The 20498-nt window shown below is 23.4% G+C and overlaps 2 protein-coding genes across 3 annotated transcripts in view; one reads left to right on the top strand and one right to left on the bottom strand.

Annotated features, from left to right (window-relative positions):
• The window catches only part of LOC111625089 (integrator complex subunit 12-like), a 46024-nt gene that overhangs the window by 3377 nt on the left and 22149 nt on the right, over positions 1-20498 (bottom strand). The gene's annotated exons all lie outside the window — the stretch shown is intronic.
• LOC111625091 (uncharacterized oxidoreductase YjmC-like) lies at positions 10670-14069 on the top strand. The gene is made up of 7 exons (XM_023368120.1): positions 10670-10960; positions 11062-11127; positions 11198-11267; positions 11345-11463; positions 11540-11635; positions 13076-13186; positions 13260-14069. The coding sequence occupies exons 1-7, from the start codon at positions 10931-10933 to the stop codon at positions 13305-13307; spliced, it is 540 nt and encodes a 179-aa protein (XP_023223888.1). The 5' UTR covers positions 10670-10930; the 3' UTR covers positions 13308-14069.

Below are 20498 nucleotides of genomic sequence, written 5' to 3'. Positions count from 1 at the left end.
CATATTTGATAAGTAATGAGGATGACATTTTTAATTTCAGTTTTTGATGTGGTGATGACAACAGAATTTATCATACTGACAAATATAATGTTATGAGAAACATTTCACACTTTTTCATTCCCTTAATAATAAAATAAAAAAATTAATGTGACAGCTGTCTGGCAAAGATGATGGCACTTCTGTCAGGTTATACGACTGTAATGCATAGNAACTAATTTTATGTAAAATAGAATTATTATTAATTTCTTTAAATTCCAAAGTCTAAAACTATTAAAAAGACTACTGATTATTTGAAGATAAGCTGTGAAATAATAAAACTCTATAACCAACCAATTATCTTTTTTCAACACTGCCATAGCAACAAATGAATAGAATGAATCTCTTCAAAATCAAAATGAAATATCTTTTCATCAAATATTGTGAAAGAAAAATATTTTTGAATAGTTTTTACAAAAAGTTTTGAATAAAATTGAATCTGATGATCACAAAGATTCCTTCAGTGTTTTGAAATTGTTATAAAAATAATTATACATAGATGTTATTTTGATTCCCTTTTGTAATTGTATCAAGATATTAATTGGATATTATTATAGCATATAATACTTATTCTCAACTCACTATTTGAATTATTCCAAGAAAGATAGAAAAATAGAATTTAATGTGATTTTTTTTTTATCTTTTCAAACTTATTATTTCATTATGATATCTGTATAATATGATTTATACAAAACAGGAACAGAAACAATTTTGCATTTAATGCATTGTATTAGGGTTCTACATTTTAAACTCGATCTGCAAGAGAATTAAAAATAATAAATATCACAGTATAAAAATACTTTCATGATCCTGAAAACCCTGAATATGACAAAATATTTATCTATTATCTGTACATCTAAATATTGATTTTTAAATTAACATGAAATTAAACTCAAAAAAGAGGAAGAATGAATACTAGATATGATTTTTCATAAATTATGCAAGAGTTATTTTAGTATTAATTTATAGCAAAGTTACAGTAAAGTTAAGATGTTAAGATGTAGACCTTAAAATTTTTAAAATATCTAAAAAAAAAATCAATGATATTTCTATGGAAAAGATCTAATAAGCTTAAGAATAATTATAATCATATAGTAAAATTTATATAATTTATGAGGAAATAATAATTATTATCTGCAGCTAATCTATTAAAATTTAGGCTTTTAATAATTTTCAATTAATACTTTATTTTGAAACAATTTGTGAAAATACGTTAGATAGCTTTGTAAATAAATAAGAATATACAGTAATGTACTTTTGTCAAATTTATATTAATTTTATTATTAAAAATAATATCCATTTGCTTCCACAAAGCAAATACATAGAAGAAAAATTATTAAGAAATCACAAATTTCACCAAACTCTCTTTATTCATCTTCAGGAACATAAAAATAAAATGAAAAAGTCCTTGGATAATACAGAAACATCTGATGCTTATCAGTTTGAGCTATAGTTATAGTTATATAGTTATTGAACATGTGTTTAATTTTGGTTTATAAATTACATAATGTACTGTACTGTACTATACTGTACAATCCTAGTTGGAGAGTACTAGAATAATGCAAGAAAAACAAATTATTCAATCATATCTATCTTTTGAACAGGATTTCTTAGTAGTCAAGAGATCAAATAATTTTAAGACCCCACTATATTACAAAAGGAATTAAAATTTTAACTTTTTAAACAGTAAAATTTGACAAAAACCAATGATAACATCTAAGAAATATAATGAAAGGAAATTAATTTGAAACAAATATTTTTGAGATTCTGACCAAATGCTCCTGCTAATCCACATGTAAATAGAGTATATATCTATTATTTTAGTATTACTTTTAGGAAGTCTTCTTTAATGTCATAAATTTATTTTTTAAATATAAACTATTTCTATTGTCTAAATTCAAGACATTGTGGCTGTTTCACTTATTAGNAAAAAAAAAAAAAAAAAAAAAAAAAAAAAAAAAAAAAAAAAAAAAAAAAAAAAAAAAAAAAAAAAAAAAAAAAAAAAAAAAAAAAAAAAAAAAAAAAAAAAAAAAAAAAAAAAAAAAAAAAAAAAAAAAAAAAAAAAAAAAAAAAAAAAAAAAAAAAAAAAAAAAAAAAAAAAAAAAAAAAAAAAAAAAAAAAAAAAAAAAAAAAAAAAAAAAAAAAAAAAAAAAAAAAAAAAAAAAAAAAAAAAAAAAAAAAAAAAAAAAAAAAAAAAAAAAAAAAAAAAAAAAAAAAAAAAAAAAAAAAAAAAAAAAAAAAAAAAAAAAAAAAAAAAAAAAAAAAAAAAAAAAAAAAAAAAAAAAAAAAAAAAAAAAAAAAAAAAAAAAAAAAAAAAAAAAAAAAAAAAAAAAAAAAAAAAAAAAAAAAAAAAAAAAAAAAAAAAAAAAAAAAAAAAAAAAAAAAAAAAAAAAAAAAAAAAAAAAAAAAAAAAAAAAAAAAAAAAAAAAAAAAAAAAAAAAAAAAAAAAAAAAAAAAAAAAAAAAAAAAAAAAAAAAAAAAAAAAAAAAAAAAAAAAAAAAAAAAAAAAAAAAAAAAAAAAAAAAAAAAAAAAAAAAAAAAAAAAAAAAAAAAAAAAAAAAAAAAAAAAAAAAAAAAAAAAAAAAAAAAAAAAAAAAAAAAAAAAAAAAAAAAAAAAAAAAAAAAAAAAAAAAAAAAAAAAAAAAAAAAAAAAAAAAAAAAAAAAAAAAAAAAAAAAAAAAAAAAAAAAAAAAAAAAAAAAAAAAAAAAAAAAAAAAAAAAAAAAAAAAAAAAAAAAAAAAAAAAAAAAAAAAAAAAAAAAAAAAAAAAAAAAAAAAAAAAAAAAAAAAAAAAAAAAAAAAAAAAAAAAAAAAAAAAAAAAAAAAAAAAAAAAAAAAAAAAAAAAAAAAAAAAAAAAAAAAAAAAAAAAAAAAAAAAAAAAAAAAAAAAAAAAAAAAAAAAAAAAAAAAAAAAAAAAAAAAAAAAAAAAAAAAAAAAAAAAAAAAAAAAAAAAAAAAAAAAAAAAAAAAAAAAAAAAAAAAAAAAAAAAAAAAAAAAAAAAAAAAAAAAAAAAAAAAAAAAAAAAAAAAAAAAAAAAAAAAAAAAAAAAAAAAAAAAAAAAAAAAAAAAAAAAAAAAAAAAAAAAAAAAAAAAAAAAAAAAAAAAAAAAAAAAAAAAAAAAAAAAAAAAAAAAAAAAAAAAAAAAAAAAAAAAAAAAAAAAAAAAAAAAAAAAAAAAAAAAAAAAAAAAAAAAAAAAAAAAAAAAAAAAAAAAAAAAAAAAAAAAAAAAAAAAAAAAAAAAAAAAAAAAAAAAAAAAAAAAAAAAAAAAAAAAAAAAAAAAAAAAAAAAAAAAAAAAAAAAAAAAAAAAAAAAAAAAAAAAAAAAAAAAAAAAAAAAAAAAAAAAAAAAAAAAAAAAAAAAAAAAAAAAAAAAAAAAAAAAAAAAAAAAAAAAAAAAAAAAAAAAAAAAAAAAAAAAAAAAAAAAAAAAAAAAAAAAAAAAAAAAAAAAAAAAAAAAAAAAAAAAAAAAAAAAAAAAAAAAAAAAAAAAAAAAAAAAAAAAAAAAAAAAAAAAAAAAAAAAAAAAAAAAAAAAAAAAAAAAAAAAAAAAAAAAAAAAAAAAAAAAAAAAAAAAAAAAAAAAAAAAAAAAAAAAAAAAAAAAAAAAAAAAAAAAAAAAAAAAAAAAAAAAAAAAAAAAAAAAAAAAAAAAAAAAAAAAAAAAAAAAAAAAAAAAAAAAAAAAAAAAAAAAAAAAAAAAAAAAAAAAAAAAAAAAAAAAAAAAAAAAAAAAAAAAAAAAAAAAAAAAAAAAAAAAAAAAAAAAAAAAAAAAAAAAAAAAAAAAAAAAAAAAAAAAAAAAAAAAAAAAAAAAAAAAAAAAAAAAAAAAAAAAAAAAAAAAAAAAAAAAAAAAAAAAAAAAAAAAAAAAAAAAAAAAAAAAAAAAAAAAAAAAAAAAAAAAAAAAAAAAAAAAAAAAAAAAAAAAAAAAAAAAAAAAAAAAAAAAAAAAAAAAAAAAAAAAAAAAAAAAAAAAAAAAAAAAAAAAAAAAAAAAAAAAAAAAAAAAAAAAAAAAAAAAAAAAAAAAAAAAAAAAAAAAAAAAAAAAAAAAAAAAAAAAAAAAAAAAAAAAAAAAAAAAAAAAAAAAAAAAAAAAAAAAAAAAAAAAAAAAAAAAAAAAAAAAAAAAAAAAAAAAAAAAAAAAAAAAAAAAAAAAAAAAAAAAAAAAAAAAAAAAAAAAAAAAAAAAAAAAAAAAAAAAAAAAAAAAAAAAAAAAAAAAAAAAAAAAAAAAAAAAAAAAAAAAAAAAAAAAAAAAAAAAAAAAAAAAAAAAAAAAAAAAAAAAAAAAAAAAAAAAAAAAAAAAAAAAAAAAAAAAAAAAAAAAAAAAAAAAAAAAAAAAAAAAAAAAAAAAAAAAAAAAAAAAAAAAAAAAAAAAAAAAAAAAAAAAAAAAAAAAAAAAAAAAAAAAAAAAAAAAAAAAAAAAAAAAAAAAAAAAAAAAAAAAAAAAAAAAAAAAAAAAAAAAAAAAAAAAAAAAAAAAAAAAAAAAAAAAAAAAAAAAAAAAAAAAAAAAAAAAAAAAAAAAAAAAAAAAAAAAAAAAAAAAAAAAAAAAAAAAAAAAAAAAAAAAAAAAAAAAAAAAAAAAAAAAAAAAAAAAAAAAAAAAAAAAAAAAAAAAAAAAAAAAAAAAAAAAAAAAAAAAAAAAAAAAAAAAAAAAAAAAAAAAAAAAAAAAAAAAAAAAAAAAAAAAAAAAAAAAAAAAAAAAAAAAAAAAAAAAAAAAAAAAAAAAAAAAAAAAAAAAAAAAAAAAAAAAAAAAAAAAAAAAAAAAAAAAAAAAAAAAAAAAAAAAAAAAAAAAAAAAAAAAAAAAAAAAAAAAAAAAAAAAAAAAAAAAAAAAAAAAAAAAAAAAAAAAAAAAAAAAAAAAAAAAAAAAAAAAAAAAAAAAAAAAAAAAAAAAAAAAAAAAAAAAAAAAAAAAAAAAAAAAAAAAAAAAAAAAAAAAAAAAAAAAAAAAAAAAAAAAAAAAAAAAAAAAAAAAAAAAAAAAAAAAAAAAAAAAAAAAAAAAAAAAAAAAAAAAAAAAAAAAAAAAAAAAAAAAAAAAAAAAAAAAAAAAAAAAAAAAAAAAAAAAAAAAAAAAAAAAAAAAAAAAAAAAAAAAAAAAAAAAAAAAAAAAAAAAAAAAAAAAAAAAAAAAAAAAAAAAAAAAAAAAAAAAATGGAGTGTAAGTAAAAAGAATTTTTTTTGTCAGATGTCAGAACAAGCAATACGCTATTTTGATTTAATTTTGGAACTTCTTTCTGGCATTTTAAATTTATAAACTTAGCAGAAAGACTGCTTCTTCACTTAGCGTTTATTAAATTTAAATATTTTAACTACAAAAGTCAAACTTAAAGTGAAATCATAATATATATTTTTAGTTAGAAAAACTTTTAAAATAAATACGAAAACACAATAAGTAAGATTATATTTACATTTGAAGAAAAGTTTCCTAATATTCGTTTTGGTTTGTTAGAAATCAGAATAGTTTAGTTTCTATTTCATAGCTTAAGGACAATACTTCTCTTTTGAGATAGAAACTGTTGACTGCTCCTGAGATTTGATGTATTCTGCTTATTTGAAATGTTTTGCAGAATTTTGAATTTACCTCTAAAACCATATTTGTTCAATTAAAGTTAACAGTTTGAAAAGTTGCTTTACTTTAATTAGAATATTTTCTTTCGTCAAAGTTTGATTTTATAACATAGCATTATCGTTTATGCGTTAAAAGCTGAAAAACCGAAAGTGAGTAATAATAAAGTACTGAATTAATAATGAAGTACTTTATTATTACTCATTTTTAGTTTTTAGGTTTTTGATAATACAAGGCTAAAAAGTTCCGAGTATTGGGATTATTTTAGTATATTATCGTTTTAGTGTACTGTACATTCCTAATACTGCTAAAATAATACTAAAACAATAATATTATTTTAGAAGTATTATGAATGCAAAATATTAAATTAAAGCAATAATAATTTATAATATTTTTTTTACAATTTTTATGCAAATTTAATATATATTAATGTAATAAGTGCAATAATTTAAATGAAACAAAACAGTTTATATTAATATGACGTAATGATATTTAACTTACTTAATATCCTCAGATGGTGTTGAAATTGTTTTAAAAAATTAATTAAAAACTAAAAACGTTGCAACCTTTTATCTGTTTCTTCTGCTTTTTTATGGGATAACTTTTAACAATTTAAAATTTTTTTATTTATATTCAAAATTTGTTTAAGATTGTGTTTAACTAACTATTGTTAGGTTAATGCTTGCTCGACTCGTATTATGCCATCGTTTACGTAGTCGTGGCGTGCATTGATGCTCTTAAACATTTTCTGTTTTTGAAATGCTTAACAAGGGTTGAAATCATTATGTAGTTTAGGTGCTTGCTAAAAGAAAGAAAGCGGAGGAAATTAAGAGGAAGGAAGTAAAATTCGCATCAACGGAATGGCATATCATCAATAAAAGGTTTAGCTCTTCTTCGTATTTCCTATTTATAGCCATTTTTTAAAAATAATGTGAATATTTAAATAAATTTAATTGGAATTTTAGTCAAAATTTTAATATTCTTAACTTAAGGCAGCTATTAAATTTTAATACAAATTATCGGATATTTTAAAATGTATTAGATTAATGATTTTATGAAAACGGCCTTATGAATCTATTATGTATGAAATGCCATTGAATTTCATATTATCGAAGATTTTAAAATATTCTATTCATTAAATTCTTTATAGGATTCATTAACTTATATTTTGAATTTTGAGCATAATTTCTTTCACGTTTCATTTCGTTTGGATTAATTATTTTGATTCAATTTTATTAAAATTAGAATTATCTTAATTAAATATTAAATAAAAATACGGCATCTTGCAATTCTATGACGGATTAACTGAATCTCTTATTAGTTTAATCAAATTATTTTAATTATAAAACGATTATTTCACAAAAAAAACATAAAAAATTTAAAATAGCTTTCTTTTATTTTCTTTGACATTTTAAAATTAATTTAATATTTTGAAAATTTATAAATTCAATTTTTTTAAATTCTTTTTTCTTCTACTTCTATCCATTTATTATTATATAAACGAATTTATTTTTTGAGCGAAGTTATGTTATTTCAATTTTTCTTACACAAAAACTATTATTTTTATGAAAGAATTTTCATTATAATAACCAAAAGGCAGACAATAAAATATATTTAAATGAACAATGCTTTTGGAATAATTAAAAATAATACTAATCAGAAGAAATTAAGAGCTGAATTTCAAAAGGAATGAAAAAAACGACATCTTAAAAAGATGAAAATTGACAAAATTATCAAAGAATGGATTAAATTGTCTCTTAAGAAACATTTTTACAAAAGTTTCGTATTTATTTAATTGAAACAACTCTAAAAATTCGAATAATAAATGATACATTTCTTAAGTACTAGGATTATTTCGTGGAATGATGTGTGATGAGTTTTTCAAAAAGAATTATACAATGACTTCGATTGAAAAATTATTATAACAAATTTGTAGGCGTTTTTAACACATAAACATGAAATTGCTAGGAGTTATGTCTTCTTAAATTGTTAAGATGAAATTTAGAATGTATTTGACTTTTTTCATACGTTTCTAACACCAATGGCCGAGTGGCTAAAACCATTAAACACTGATAGTGATCGTGAGTTCGCACCTGACTAACCGGTTGGCCATATGGAGTTTTCCGGATTTTCTTTACGTTTTCTTCACTTAAATAGGGGCCATTTTCCATAGAAACTTTTCTTGAGAGTTATCTCTTCTTGGCAGAGCACTTATGTGTTGCGTTGTCTTATTTCATCAATCCGAATTTTTCATATCTTATAATATAATTGAGATGGGTTGATAATAATAATCTATACTAATATTATAAAGAGGTAAAGTTTATAAGTTTGGATGTAGGAGGTAATCTCTGAAACTAATCATCCAATTTCAAAAATTCTTTAACCAATATTTAGAATGGACCTTCAGGGTGGACATAGTCTGTATATTATTCCGTTAAACATGCATATAAATTAAAAGATATAATCTAGGTAAGTGTTATATTTTTGGTGTCAGCAGTTGGCAAGGGGCAAGACGCATACTTATACAAGATAGGTAACCATGTGGCGCAGTCATGTGGTCAGTAAGATACTCAGTGCACGTGTCCGAACTTGTAGTATATAAAGTTGGGGAAAGTTGTAAAGTTGTAGTATACACGGGGAACCCATGCACATAAGTTTGCTTTATTCAAACTCTTAGTCTTAATGTTCAATTTTATGTTTGAATTCATATTTGTGAATGGTTTGAGAAGATCCAACTTATTTTTCGAATTTAGTAAACTAGAAGAAGAACCCAGAAGGGGTTACGAAAACATTTGTTATTTATCACTTAGTGGTCCTATGTACTAGTTAGTGGTTGCTTTGAATCTTAATTATTGTTATCCCAGTGTGGTAAGCAGATATCTAAAAATTTTCTAATTAGTCTTGGAAGAGGGGGACCTAATTCTTGCACTCAGTGAAAATGGGTAAGATCGACTATAATCTAATAATCTTAATCTTTCCTATTGTTTTTGTTCGAGCAACACTGGGCTCATCTGCTAGTAATAATAATAATAATAATACTGTTAACTGTTTGGGCTGTAAACCTTCAACTTTTAACTGTTAACTGTTTGTACTGTAAACCTTCAACTTTTAACTGTTTGGGCTCTTCACTTATGCAGAGCCCAAACAGTTAAAAGTTGAAGGTTGAAATTTGGTACACAGTTAGGGTACATCATGAGAATGTACTGTACACTAAGAAGGGATTTTTTGAAATTCCCCCTGCGGGGAAGAGGTTATTAACACTTTCCCTGTGGAGAAGTGTTAACAATGGAAGTGTTAAGAGAAAGCAATGTGCAAGATTTACAAGTGCAGATGCAGTTTTTTGCGTTTTTGCAGGAAATTAAACATATTTTTAGACCCATCTAAAAATTTTCTAATTAGTCTGGAAATGGGGGACCTAATTCTGCATTCTGTGAAAACGGGTAAGATTAGCTATAATGTAATAATAATAATCTTTGCTATCGTTACTTTTTGCCCGAGCAATGTCGGGCTCTTCTGCTAGTTATGTGATAATTTTGAAATTAATTGTTATTAATACATACTATTAAATTAACTGAAGACTTTAAAAACTATTTTATGAAATAATAACATGATTGTTATACTATATGACTGTTCATATCATTTGGAAATGTTATATTTTTATTAAAATGAATCTATTTATATATAAAAGATGAAAAACTATCTTTTGACATTAATTAACCTTAACTGAAGTAATAAAATACAAATATACAAAAATTAAAAATTAACAAGTATTTTTGATAAGTTAATCATTAAATATACAGATATCATTAAATTTACAGAAGTACTTGTAACCTTCTATACTAGAACAATATTATATCACTATTTCAATTAATTCTCTCTTTAGAACAATTCTACTATTCAATGCTTGTTTGCAAATCATTCATTTTATTTCACAAAACTTTCATATATTTGGCCATAAATGTGTTTCAGACTTTTCCTCCTTCCAGTTTTGTGCAATTTATTATTATGTTGGGTTTTGTGAGTTATACTCGGTTTACACTGGTGGCAGGGTACTATGCCGGACCAGAGTCAAGGCATAGTAACCAAAACAGAACAAAAATTAAAAAACTGTGTCAGTGTGTGTGTGTCTGTGTCTGTGTGTGTGTGTGTGTGTGTGTGTGTGTGTGTGTGTGTGTGTGTGTGTGTGTGTGTGTGTGTGTGTGTGTGTGTGTGTGTGTGTGTGTGTGTGTGTGTGTGTGTGTGTGTGTGTGTGTGTGTGTGTGTGTGTGTGTGTGTGTGTGTGTGTGTGTGTGTGTGTGTGTGTGTGTGTGTGTGTGTGTGTGTGTGTGTGTGTGTGTGTGTGTGTGTGTGTGTGTGTGTGTGTGTGTGTGTGTGTGTGTGTGTGTGTGTGTGTGTGTGTGTGTGTGTGTGTGTGTGTGTGTGTGTGTGTGTGTGTGTGTGTGTGTGTGTGTGTGTGTGTGTGTGTGTGTGTGTGTGTGTGTGTGTGTGTGTGTGTGTGTGTGTGTGTGTGTGTGTGTGTGTGTGTGTGTGTGTGTGTGTGTGTGTGTGTGTGTGTGTGTGTGTGTGTGTGTGTGTGTGTGTGNGGTTCATGGATGTCTAATAATTTGTGTTTGTTTGCAAGCTCTTGGTGTATTATGTTTGCTACTTGATTGTGTCTATGTAAGTAATCTGTCTGCGCCAAGAGCTTGCACCCAGATGTAATGTGGTGTATAGTTTCTGGCATGATGTGGCATTTTCTGTATTTGTCATTTGTGAGTGTTGTATCTTTGAATTTGTGTCTTCTGTAGTTTCTAGTATTTATGACCTGATCCTGTATGGTAATCACAAATCCTTCCATCTCCCCAAAGAGACATCCCCGAGCTAACCAGCTGTTTGACGCAGTTTTGTCAACAAAATCCTGGCCAGGTCATAAGGATGTTTGCCTTGGAATACCTTATGAGCCCACGATTGCTTAATGGTGTCTATGCTTTTTATATGTTGTGTTGTATCCGTATGATGTGAGTGTAAGTTTAATGGTGTTATTTGAGTCTGCTAGAGTTACTGCTTTATGTAACTGTGATTTTCTTGTTTTTTGTAGAAAAATTCTTGCAGTGACTATATTTGTTTGTAGTGAAGGTTAACTATGTCAATCAGACCATGTCTGCCATCTTTATGTGGAAGGGTTAATCTTTCTGTGGTGGATTTAGGATGATGTTTATGCTTATTATTATTATTATTATTATTATTTTTTTTTAACTATATAACTTTTATTATATATTCATTCTTCAGGCAGTATTAGGAACAAATCCCATTAGTGTTGCTGCTCCAGCAAAAGGAGATGAATTTGTTTTGGATATGGCTATGACAACAGTTGCTTTAGGCAAAGTATGTAAACTAAAAATTCTCAACTGAATAAATCTTAAACTCTTTAATTTCAAATTTAATGATTAAATCAATGCAATAAAATTAATTTTAATTTCAAAAAGGTTGAAATGCAATATCGTAAAAATGAACCCATTCCTGAAGGATGGGGTTTAAATAAAGATGGAAAGGTATGCTAAAATGCATTTTTTAAAAAAATTATTTAAATAACTATATTAATTTTAAAATATATTTAAAAAGATGACAACAGACCCAATGGAAGTATTCAATGGTGGTACTTTACTGCCCCTTGGAGGAGATGAATTAACAAGTAAATTGAAATATCTACATCACAATAAACTTTTAACGTAATATAATAAATTTGGAAAAAAATATTGTTTTTTACAGGTGGTTATAAAGGTTATGGTCTAGCTATGATGTCAGAAATATTTTGTGGTTTATTTGGTGATTCAGCTTATGGTCCTAATATTCGTACATGGTTAAGCACATCTACAGAAGCAAATCTGGTAAGTAAAATTTTTCTTTTGTTAAAACTAAGAAATTTATTCAATATTTATCACCACAAAATTATCTATTGTTTAGGGTCAATGTTTTGCAGCAATTGATCCAAATGTTTTTGCATCTGGATTTGAAGACAGATTGAGTGATTTAATGAACTGTTACAGAAAACAAGAACCTGTAAGAATAGATTCTAAATTTTGGATTTTACATGTCAACAAAACTGTTTATTATTAAATTCAAACGTTAAATTTTGAAAAATGAAAAATATTGGCAGTATTTAAAGAAAACTTATTATTTTAAATAATTTTGAATTTAAAAAATATTTTTTGATATTAAAATTTACATTCTTAAGCAGAAGACTGACTTAGCAATATGACAATAATCACACCCACTTTATGTACATATACAGCTTTGTAAATGTACCGAACAGGCTATGTAAAAATTTCGGATAATTATTTTATCAAATAAATATTACTGGCTATGAATTTGTAGACTAGAATCTTNTTTTAGAATTGCAATTTTGGTTTTGTAGATACAAATGCTGATTTTAGCTTAATTAGAAAAGCTGCTGCTAATATTATTTATACCTTCTTCATAAAGCATCAGTATTAAAATGTCACAAGATACAGTAGTTGATACATTCAGAAAAATAATTATTTTATCAAATAAATATTACTGGCTATGAATTTGTAGACTAGAATCTTATGGATTACAGACTCAAATTTGAATGGACTGACAAATTTAGCTTTGTGCAAAAGCTTTTATATATTTTTATTTTTACATAGTAAACAATTGGTCGTCACATTATTCTTCTCTATCTAACCAGTCATCTATTCTCTATATGCCTGAGACTGGTGTCTCAAACCACAACGGCAAAGAAAATCACATCCGTCAGCTTGTAAGTTACCAAAATCTTGCCAACTATTCCTCTATATGCCTGAGACTTACAAGCTGATGGATGTGATTTTCTTTGCCGTTGTGGTTTGAGACACCAGTCTCAGGATTATAGAGAATAGATGACTGCTTAGATAGAGAAGAATAATGTGACGACCAATTGTTAACCATGTAAAAATAAAAATATATAAAGGCTTTTGCACAAAGCTAAATTTGTCAGTCCATTCAAATTTGAGTCTGTAATCCATAAGATTCTAGTCTACAAATTCATAGCCAGTAATATTTATTTGATAAAATAATTATTTTTCTGAATGTATCAACTACTGTATCTTGTGACATTTTAATACTGATGCTTTATGAAGAAGGTATAAATAATATTAGCANACATAAAGTGGGTGTGATTATTGTCATATTGCTAAGTCAGTCTTCTGCTTAAGAATGAAAATAATTTTCTTTTGCACAATGATGTATATAATGACATTTTAAAAAATTAAAATTTACACTTTAGGTTGTTTCCTTTACACTATTAATGTGAAATTAATAAAAGAATATTTATCTTTTATTTTAAAAATATTTTATTTTTACGGTAATTTGTTATTTATATTAAGTACATAATTTATAAAATTTTGAACCAAGAACAACAAAATTTCCTCTATTTATTCTAATAATAAAAAATAAATATGAATTTTATATTAAAAAAAACCTATTTTTATAAAATACCAGGCAGAAGGAAAGGATGAAGTATTAGTTCCTGGTGATCCAGAAAGACAACATATGGCAAAATGTGATTCAGAAGGTGGAATTCGTTATCATTTAAATCAGATAAAATATGCTGTAAGTAACGAAATAGTGAAAATATAGAATAATATTTCATAAATATATTTTTAAACAATGATTTTAATTACAGAACGATTTAGCCAAGAAACTAGGAGTTGAACCTCTACCCACATCATAGTTTATGTACCAAAATTTATATGAAATGAAATAATTAATAACTCTAAAATCAACTTGAAATTTATATAATTTAAGTGAATATTTATATGAAACAACAGAGTAATTCATAAACTGAAAATATTTAAACAAGAATTAAAACATTTGCAATTGATTTTTATATGCATAGAAATTAAGTATATCTCAAAACTGGAAAAGACACTTCCATGGGTATGTTAGAAATGACCTTGGAAAGAGTTAAAGGAGTCAAGATATTCAACAATATTTGATGATGTGACAATTCAAATTGTTAGAACATTGAATGTTGTTAAACATCCTTAAACATGACTTCTTTAACCCTTTGAATTTGTTTCTAATATTTAAGTATATCTATTGTAAACAATTGTAGTATTGAGAATTGGCATTGTAAAAATAATTTTTTTACTGTATTCAAGACTGTTTCAAAACTACTTTCCAATGTCGATAGCTAAACAGTTATCAGTTCCAATGATACTTCCAAAGATTTATAAACAGCAATAATTTTTATAAATATATTATAAAATGGTTTTCATTTAATTATTACATACAATTTTTAAACTAATAAATTTCTGATATTTAATCCATGTTCAACCAAGTCAACCAACATATTTTTCCAGCAGTGAAATAGATGATTTAAGAATGTTTTTAATTACATTCATTAGTCTGCTTCAGATCTAACTGGAGCAAACTATTAAATGGTCTAATAATTTTTTATCTTTAATCCTCTTTCTCATTAAATTATACAATCCTATCATTGTAAAATATTCATTGGTCTGCAATTTTTGAAAATTATAAATTCCCAATGGTGTCTGTCTGTCTGTCCTTCCTTAATTTTGAGAACAAAGTTAGATAGATGAAAATCAACATCCGGTATGGAAAGCTTAGGAGCAGAAGGCTCCAATTAACTATATACAAACTTCAGGCCTAGTGATTTCAATTCAAATATTTTCTTCAGAATGGAGTTAGATAGATAATCAGAATGACACTACTCTTATCAATACAAGTATGATATGTAGGGGCAAGACACTACCAAAATCAAGAGCATATATTTTAAATTAAATAAATTAAAAATATGACTAAAAATTACAGCCTGGCATTGTAACGATGTCACAATAATTTTGTCAATTTTTATCAAATAGGTTCAGATAAAATAAAATAAAAACTAATCAAAGAAAAGATTCCAAGGGGTCTACGATTCTTTATGAAAAATAAATAAATAACGAGCAATTATTTATTGTGACATCATCACAATGTATTCTAGTTTAAATATATGTAATAACTTGTGGCTTATATCACAAAAACAGGAAAATTACACATATAAGATGACATTATGGTTACAAATCTATAGTTAAACACAGTTTAAAATAGTTATGAAGTTTGTAAATTATGATGGAAGTAGCAGAATTAAGGGATTTATAGAAAGCCTGACTCATTTAATTTGCTTAAGCTCCAGATCATATTTTCTGCTAACACCTTGGATAGTTTTGGGTGAGATAGCAGGAACAAAGTTGAATTATTATTATTATTATTTTTTTTTTTGCAAATATCATATGATAGCTGTTTTATGTATTTCCATAAATGTCTGTCTCTAATCTGAATAAAAATAATTTTGGTAGACTATCACACAGCCATCAGGTTAGGCACTTCTTTTATTATATTTCCATATACATTTCGGGCTTATTTAATTTCTAAGCCTAAGCTTATTTAACAATAACAAAGTGACCATAATTATACTATTATTATACCTGTTATTTAATAAAAGTAATGTAAAAGAATAGTCTTTATTGTTATTAAATAACGGGTATAATAATAATATAATTACGGTCATTTTGTTATTGTTTTTTAAAAAAGGTGTACCTTTGTGAATTTTATTGTCGTGTTTAAGAAAATCTTTTTAATGTTATCCAATATACGGCCATGGTTTGTGAAAACAGAAGTATCATATAAGTGTAATGGAAAATTTAAAAGTTGGTAAGCCCCCTTGTTTGGTATGATAAAAATTTTTTTGTGTCATTAAATATAATCTACGTGTGTCAAAATTGTTAAATTGATAATTGTATTTTAATTGTTGTTTTGTAGAATTACACTGAAGAGGGGCTTAGAAATTAAATAAGCCCGAAATGCATATGGAAATATAATAAAAGAAGTACATAACCTGATGGCTGTGTGATAGTCTACCAAAATTATTTTTATTCAGATTAAAGAAACAGACATTTACAGAAATAAAATATTGAAGTCTGTAGTTTTTACTTTATCAGAAACATAATTGAATCTATCAGTTTCAACATCAATTGTGTTTAAAAAGAACAGATTCCAGATTGAGTCTGTTTTTTAAACTATTAAGTCGATTATTAAACAAATTAGAACTAATTAGCTGTCTCTCTAAAATGGAAAATAAAAAGAAGCTATCTCTTCTATATATATTTTAATTTAGTAATTTTAATTTTAATTTACATTTTAATTTAGTAATATAGTAATATAATTTAAGCTTAAACAAGTGTAGATGTAAGAAAGTGATAAAATAATTATTTTTCTGAATGTATCAACTACTGTATCTTGTGACATTTTAATACTGATGCTTTATGAAGAAGGTATAAATAATATTAGCAGCAGCTTTTCTAATTAAGCTAAAATCAGCATTTGTATCTACAAAACCAAAATTGCAATTCTAAAATCAGAAACTAACTTTTTTCCTGAAAAATTACTTTCTAATCATATTCTGAAAAGCATATCTTCCAAACTTCACTACCATTCATATAATCTGTCTTCTATTAAATCTCGAGTTAATCAGATAGCATTGAAGAGGAAGTGTAATTATAACTATCTTGTTTTATCGGGTTTAAAAAATAGAAAGGAAAATTTATTCTGAAGAATTTTCACATGATTCAGATCATTTTAAAAGTTAAATAAATTTAAAAAATTGACCAGAGTATTAATTAAACAGATAGTTATATATCTTGAATTTAAATGTCATACAGAACAATCTCATAATATAATTATTTTCTATAATTATATATACATGTAAAACTAACTTCTACATATATTATTTTTATCTATGCTTGTCTTATGCCTGGATGAAAAAAGGAAGTAATTAATTTTAAGCTTAAAAATTAATCACAATCTTGGCCAAATCAAAATAAAGAATTTAAAGTGAATGACAAATCAATCATCTAAAATAATTGATTAAAATAATATGGCATATCCACAAATAACATTTAGTAATGACATTCATTTGCAGCAAAGAATAGACTAAGATCATCAAAGTAGTAATTGAGAATGTACATTTTATAAGACACTATTAACTGAAATGAGCTCAGGGTGCTGAAGGGGACTGAATTTAAATTATCTTGTTAAAGTTATTAAAGTTGAATAGGATAAAATTTGAAGAAGTATAACTATTAAAGTTTGATGCAAGAAAAAAAAAGCAGGCATTCTGATAGATGAAGAAATCAAAAGAAAAAAATTAAGAAATAAAAAAAGTAATGCATCAATAGAAATTATATATCTTAAATTTAATGATTATTTTGTGTGTGATTAACTTAAGAAATTTAACATCAAAAACTTAAATATCCAATATGAAAAAAAATAAAAACATGTTTGTTAATCAAGGATTATGGTATATAAAAATTTTCTATACTTTTAGAATATATCACACTCTTCAATTTCAAAGGATATACAAAAACTACAGGAATTCCATGTTACACTATACAGTAGAATCTTGTTTTAATGGATTGTTTGGACTGCCAAAAATAATCTGTTGTTCCAAACATCCATTATATTGCAAACAGTGGATTTCTCAGAAACCCAGGAAAAAATCTATTATTCAAAAAAATTTGTTTTTAACCCCCTACATATAAGAAGTACAATTACTTAAAAGTATTCAGTCTCTTGAAATCTCTACTCTTTATATAACAGAAACAGGTATGTTACAAGATTGTATATTATGCTATACACGTGTACAACAAAGCTAAAAGCACAAAAAGAGGCAAATTACATATGCTCATTAACACTTCACTTGACTTCATGATTTGTTAAAAAAAAACTCATCCATCTTGATTTGTTTTGCTGTGGCTTTTCTGCCTATTGAATACAATAACCACTTGATATTAGCAAGGTACATGTACAGCTTGTTCATTTATGTTGAAACTTATCAGGAGAGTCTTCATGACTTGGAAAGAATCGCTAAATTTTGCACTACACTTGGACTAGCATCAGAATATCCATCAGGTGGCTCCTCCTCAATCATATCAGCCTGTTGACTCTTTTCATACACTTCTTCAATTGTACATATCCCAGATATAACAATTACATCATCAAACTACAAATTCCCAGAAACACCCAAATATTAACTAAATTTTGAAAAACAAATTTTACAATAGATGGGACTAGAAAAAAGATCTGTTATTCCAAGTTGTGGATTCACTAAAAGGAAGTAAAGTTATTAGGTTGCAAATGAAATGGCAAATTTTTATTTATGACTTTGAACATTCATTAATTTAATTTAAAACTTACATATTTAATCAAAATTGTCTCCATCAACATTAATACATTTTTTCCACAATGAAACAGAAATGCATTAATGCCAATTTAATAGAAATCATGAGTATGAGAAGCCAAAAAGTCAGTAAAGGTACTTTTTATTGTATCCTCTAGCTTGAAGACTTTCCTTGCCAAAAAACCGTCCAAATGTATAAAATAAGTGAGTCTGTTGGCAAAAAAATCTGGAGAAGAAGGTGGATGGGGAAGAATTTCATTTGAATGTTTTCATTTTTGTGACAAATAATTAAAGAACTACAGACCTCCAAAATGATGCTCCTTATCTCTGTCACTGAGTTCGTGTGGTACCCATTTGTCAAGCTTCTTGACTTTTCCTAACATGTTTAGATGTCAAGAAATGGCTGAATAATGTCTAGTATGTTCAACCTTTTCATGATTTCCCAGACAGTCAGATGATGTTCTGATTCAGTGATATTCTTCAATTCTGATTTTTGAGATTTGTATTCCTGGAATGAAACTTTTTGAACCAATGCCTAGTGGCCTGCTCACTCACAGAACCTTCACTAACAGTTTTACTACTTTTTTAGGTTGCTTCAGCTGCATTATGTCTACTTATACTCATAAAAGTATATTATTCAATTTTCTTTTCTTCCATGTTGTCAGAAAAAGTACTCTTAAACATGTGGAACTGAATATAAATGAAATTACTAGATATATAAGAAATTTACTTCTATTTTATGCCAATATCTTACAATAATAACAAAATTTTACTGTCTGTTTGTGAGTCCCTGGAAATAGCCCCCCCGAAAAAAGGAAAGATATGTAAAAATTTGTTAAGTTAAACCAAGAAAACAAATTATATAAGTGTCGAATTGGTGACACTGGACTTTGATGTCAACACTCATAAAGAGTAGAGGGAAAAACAAAATTTTAGATATAGAAAAAGAAAATTTAAATTTGAAAGTTAAGATGCAGTTTAGAAAGCAAAACAAAACTTGAAAAATATCAGAATGAGTGTATGTGTCATATTCATCGATAAAACATGACCAGAGTCTAAAGGAAGGTGTTGAATAGACCATTTCTAGCTGACCTTTCTCGCACCCTCAACAGAGCTCCATTTACACCTGGAGACAGGTGGGAGACCAATTGGGAAGCGAGAAGAAAAAGGTTTAACCAATTAGCAATGCTTTGAACCCGAGAAGATTATAAAACTGAATTCAAGGACAAATAGAGACTTCCACTAGACCACTTGTCGTAATCGTTGTCCTCTTCTCTTGGTGCTTCCGCTCGCTGCTGTCTTGTGTTACTTTAATACTCCGAACTTTAACTCGCCATCACCCCGGGGCTCCACTGCCGCTAGACGAAAAGAAAACTACTAGAGACATCCAACTGCCAGAACAGCGACATCTGGGACTTTATCAATCATTTGTAACCACAATCTTTGAAAAAATAAATGGTTTGTTTGTGAAACGCTCGTCTTTTGCTTCCTCCTCAAAACCGCCACCCACATACGAAAAGATCTTAAGCCATCCCAACATTAGGGAATAAAAACTTCCCCCCAAACGGTGATCTTTACATGTTGGTTTTAAATAAGCTATCTTATTTAACACTAACAGACAATAAAATTTTGTTATTATTAAATGAGATTACATTTTTAGTTCATATACTTTGTCTGCTCTTCCAATTGCAAACATACAGCACTGTTCACATGGAAAATATTGTTGAACTTTTTAAAATTAAACTTTCTGGTCTTGTAAGCCAGAAAATTTAATTTTAAAAAATGGCCATTTCATTTATAACAACCTAATACATTAATTTGGCAGGATCTGAAAAAACTCATTATTCCTTAATCCATTAAAATTAGATTCTACTGTATTTAGAATAACTTCTATTTTGAAAAACTAATTAGACACTATATATTTATAAGACTTTATGGAATCTCAAGATAATCATATTGATATATTTAAAAATAATTTCTTTTCCCAATTTGTCAAGAAGATACAAGTAGTCAAGTAGGTAGTAATTATTCTTTTAGGAAAACAAAAATATTTAGGAAAGTAATTGATCAATCAAAGGTATATTTTGAAAACTAAATATTTTTATAATTTAAAAAAAAAAAAATGCATAATTATATCAAATTCTATTCTTTATAGTTTTTTTTATGCAAGTTTAATATATTTCAGAGAATTGAAATACATTAAACTTGCATAAAAGAAAAATTCTTTATCTTCTTCAGACTGAAATAATTGTTTTTGTAACTTTAGACTCTAGTAATTTTCATTATTTAATATTTGAATGACAATGCAGACTTTTTTCATGAGAATAAATTAGACATGTAGTTTTTAGTGACTTATCTTTTTATAATTTAAATAATTTAAGATGCATTTTAAGCTAATGTATTTATTTTTTCTCCAATTTATTTATTTTTTTCAAAAGATATTACAGTACGTAAGACGGTAGATACGTTCCGTTCTTTATGAATCAATTTTGTAGGAATCATAGTTTACAGACTACGGCTGTTTGAAAGGTTTTCTTTCATAAAATTAATCGATTCTAGACTAATTCGACTCAACATTTCCAAAATACGTATATTTTTTTGAAAATAATCCGTATAAACTACGTTATAAACAAAAAATTGTAGGATTGCTTACCGAGTGTGTACCGTTCGACTACGCCCGTT

Source organism: Centruroides sculpturatus, unplaced genomic scaffold (genome assembly GCF_000671375.1).
Source record: "Centruroides sculpturatus isolate CEXI.00-Female unplaced genomic scaffold, Cexi_2.0 scaffold295, whole genome shotgun sequence".
Classification (NCBI taxonomy): domain Eukaryota; kingdom Metazoa; phylum Arthropoda; class Arachnida; order Scorpiones; family Buthidae; genus Centruroides; species Centruroides sculpturatus.
The sequence above is the reverse complement of the archived record's forward strand: the minus strand, read 5'-3'. Positions and strand labels throughout refer to the sequence as shown.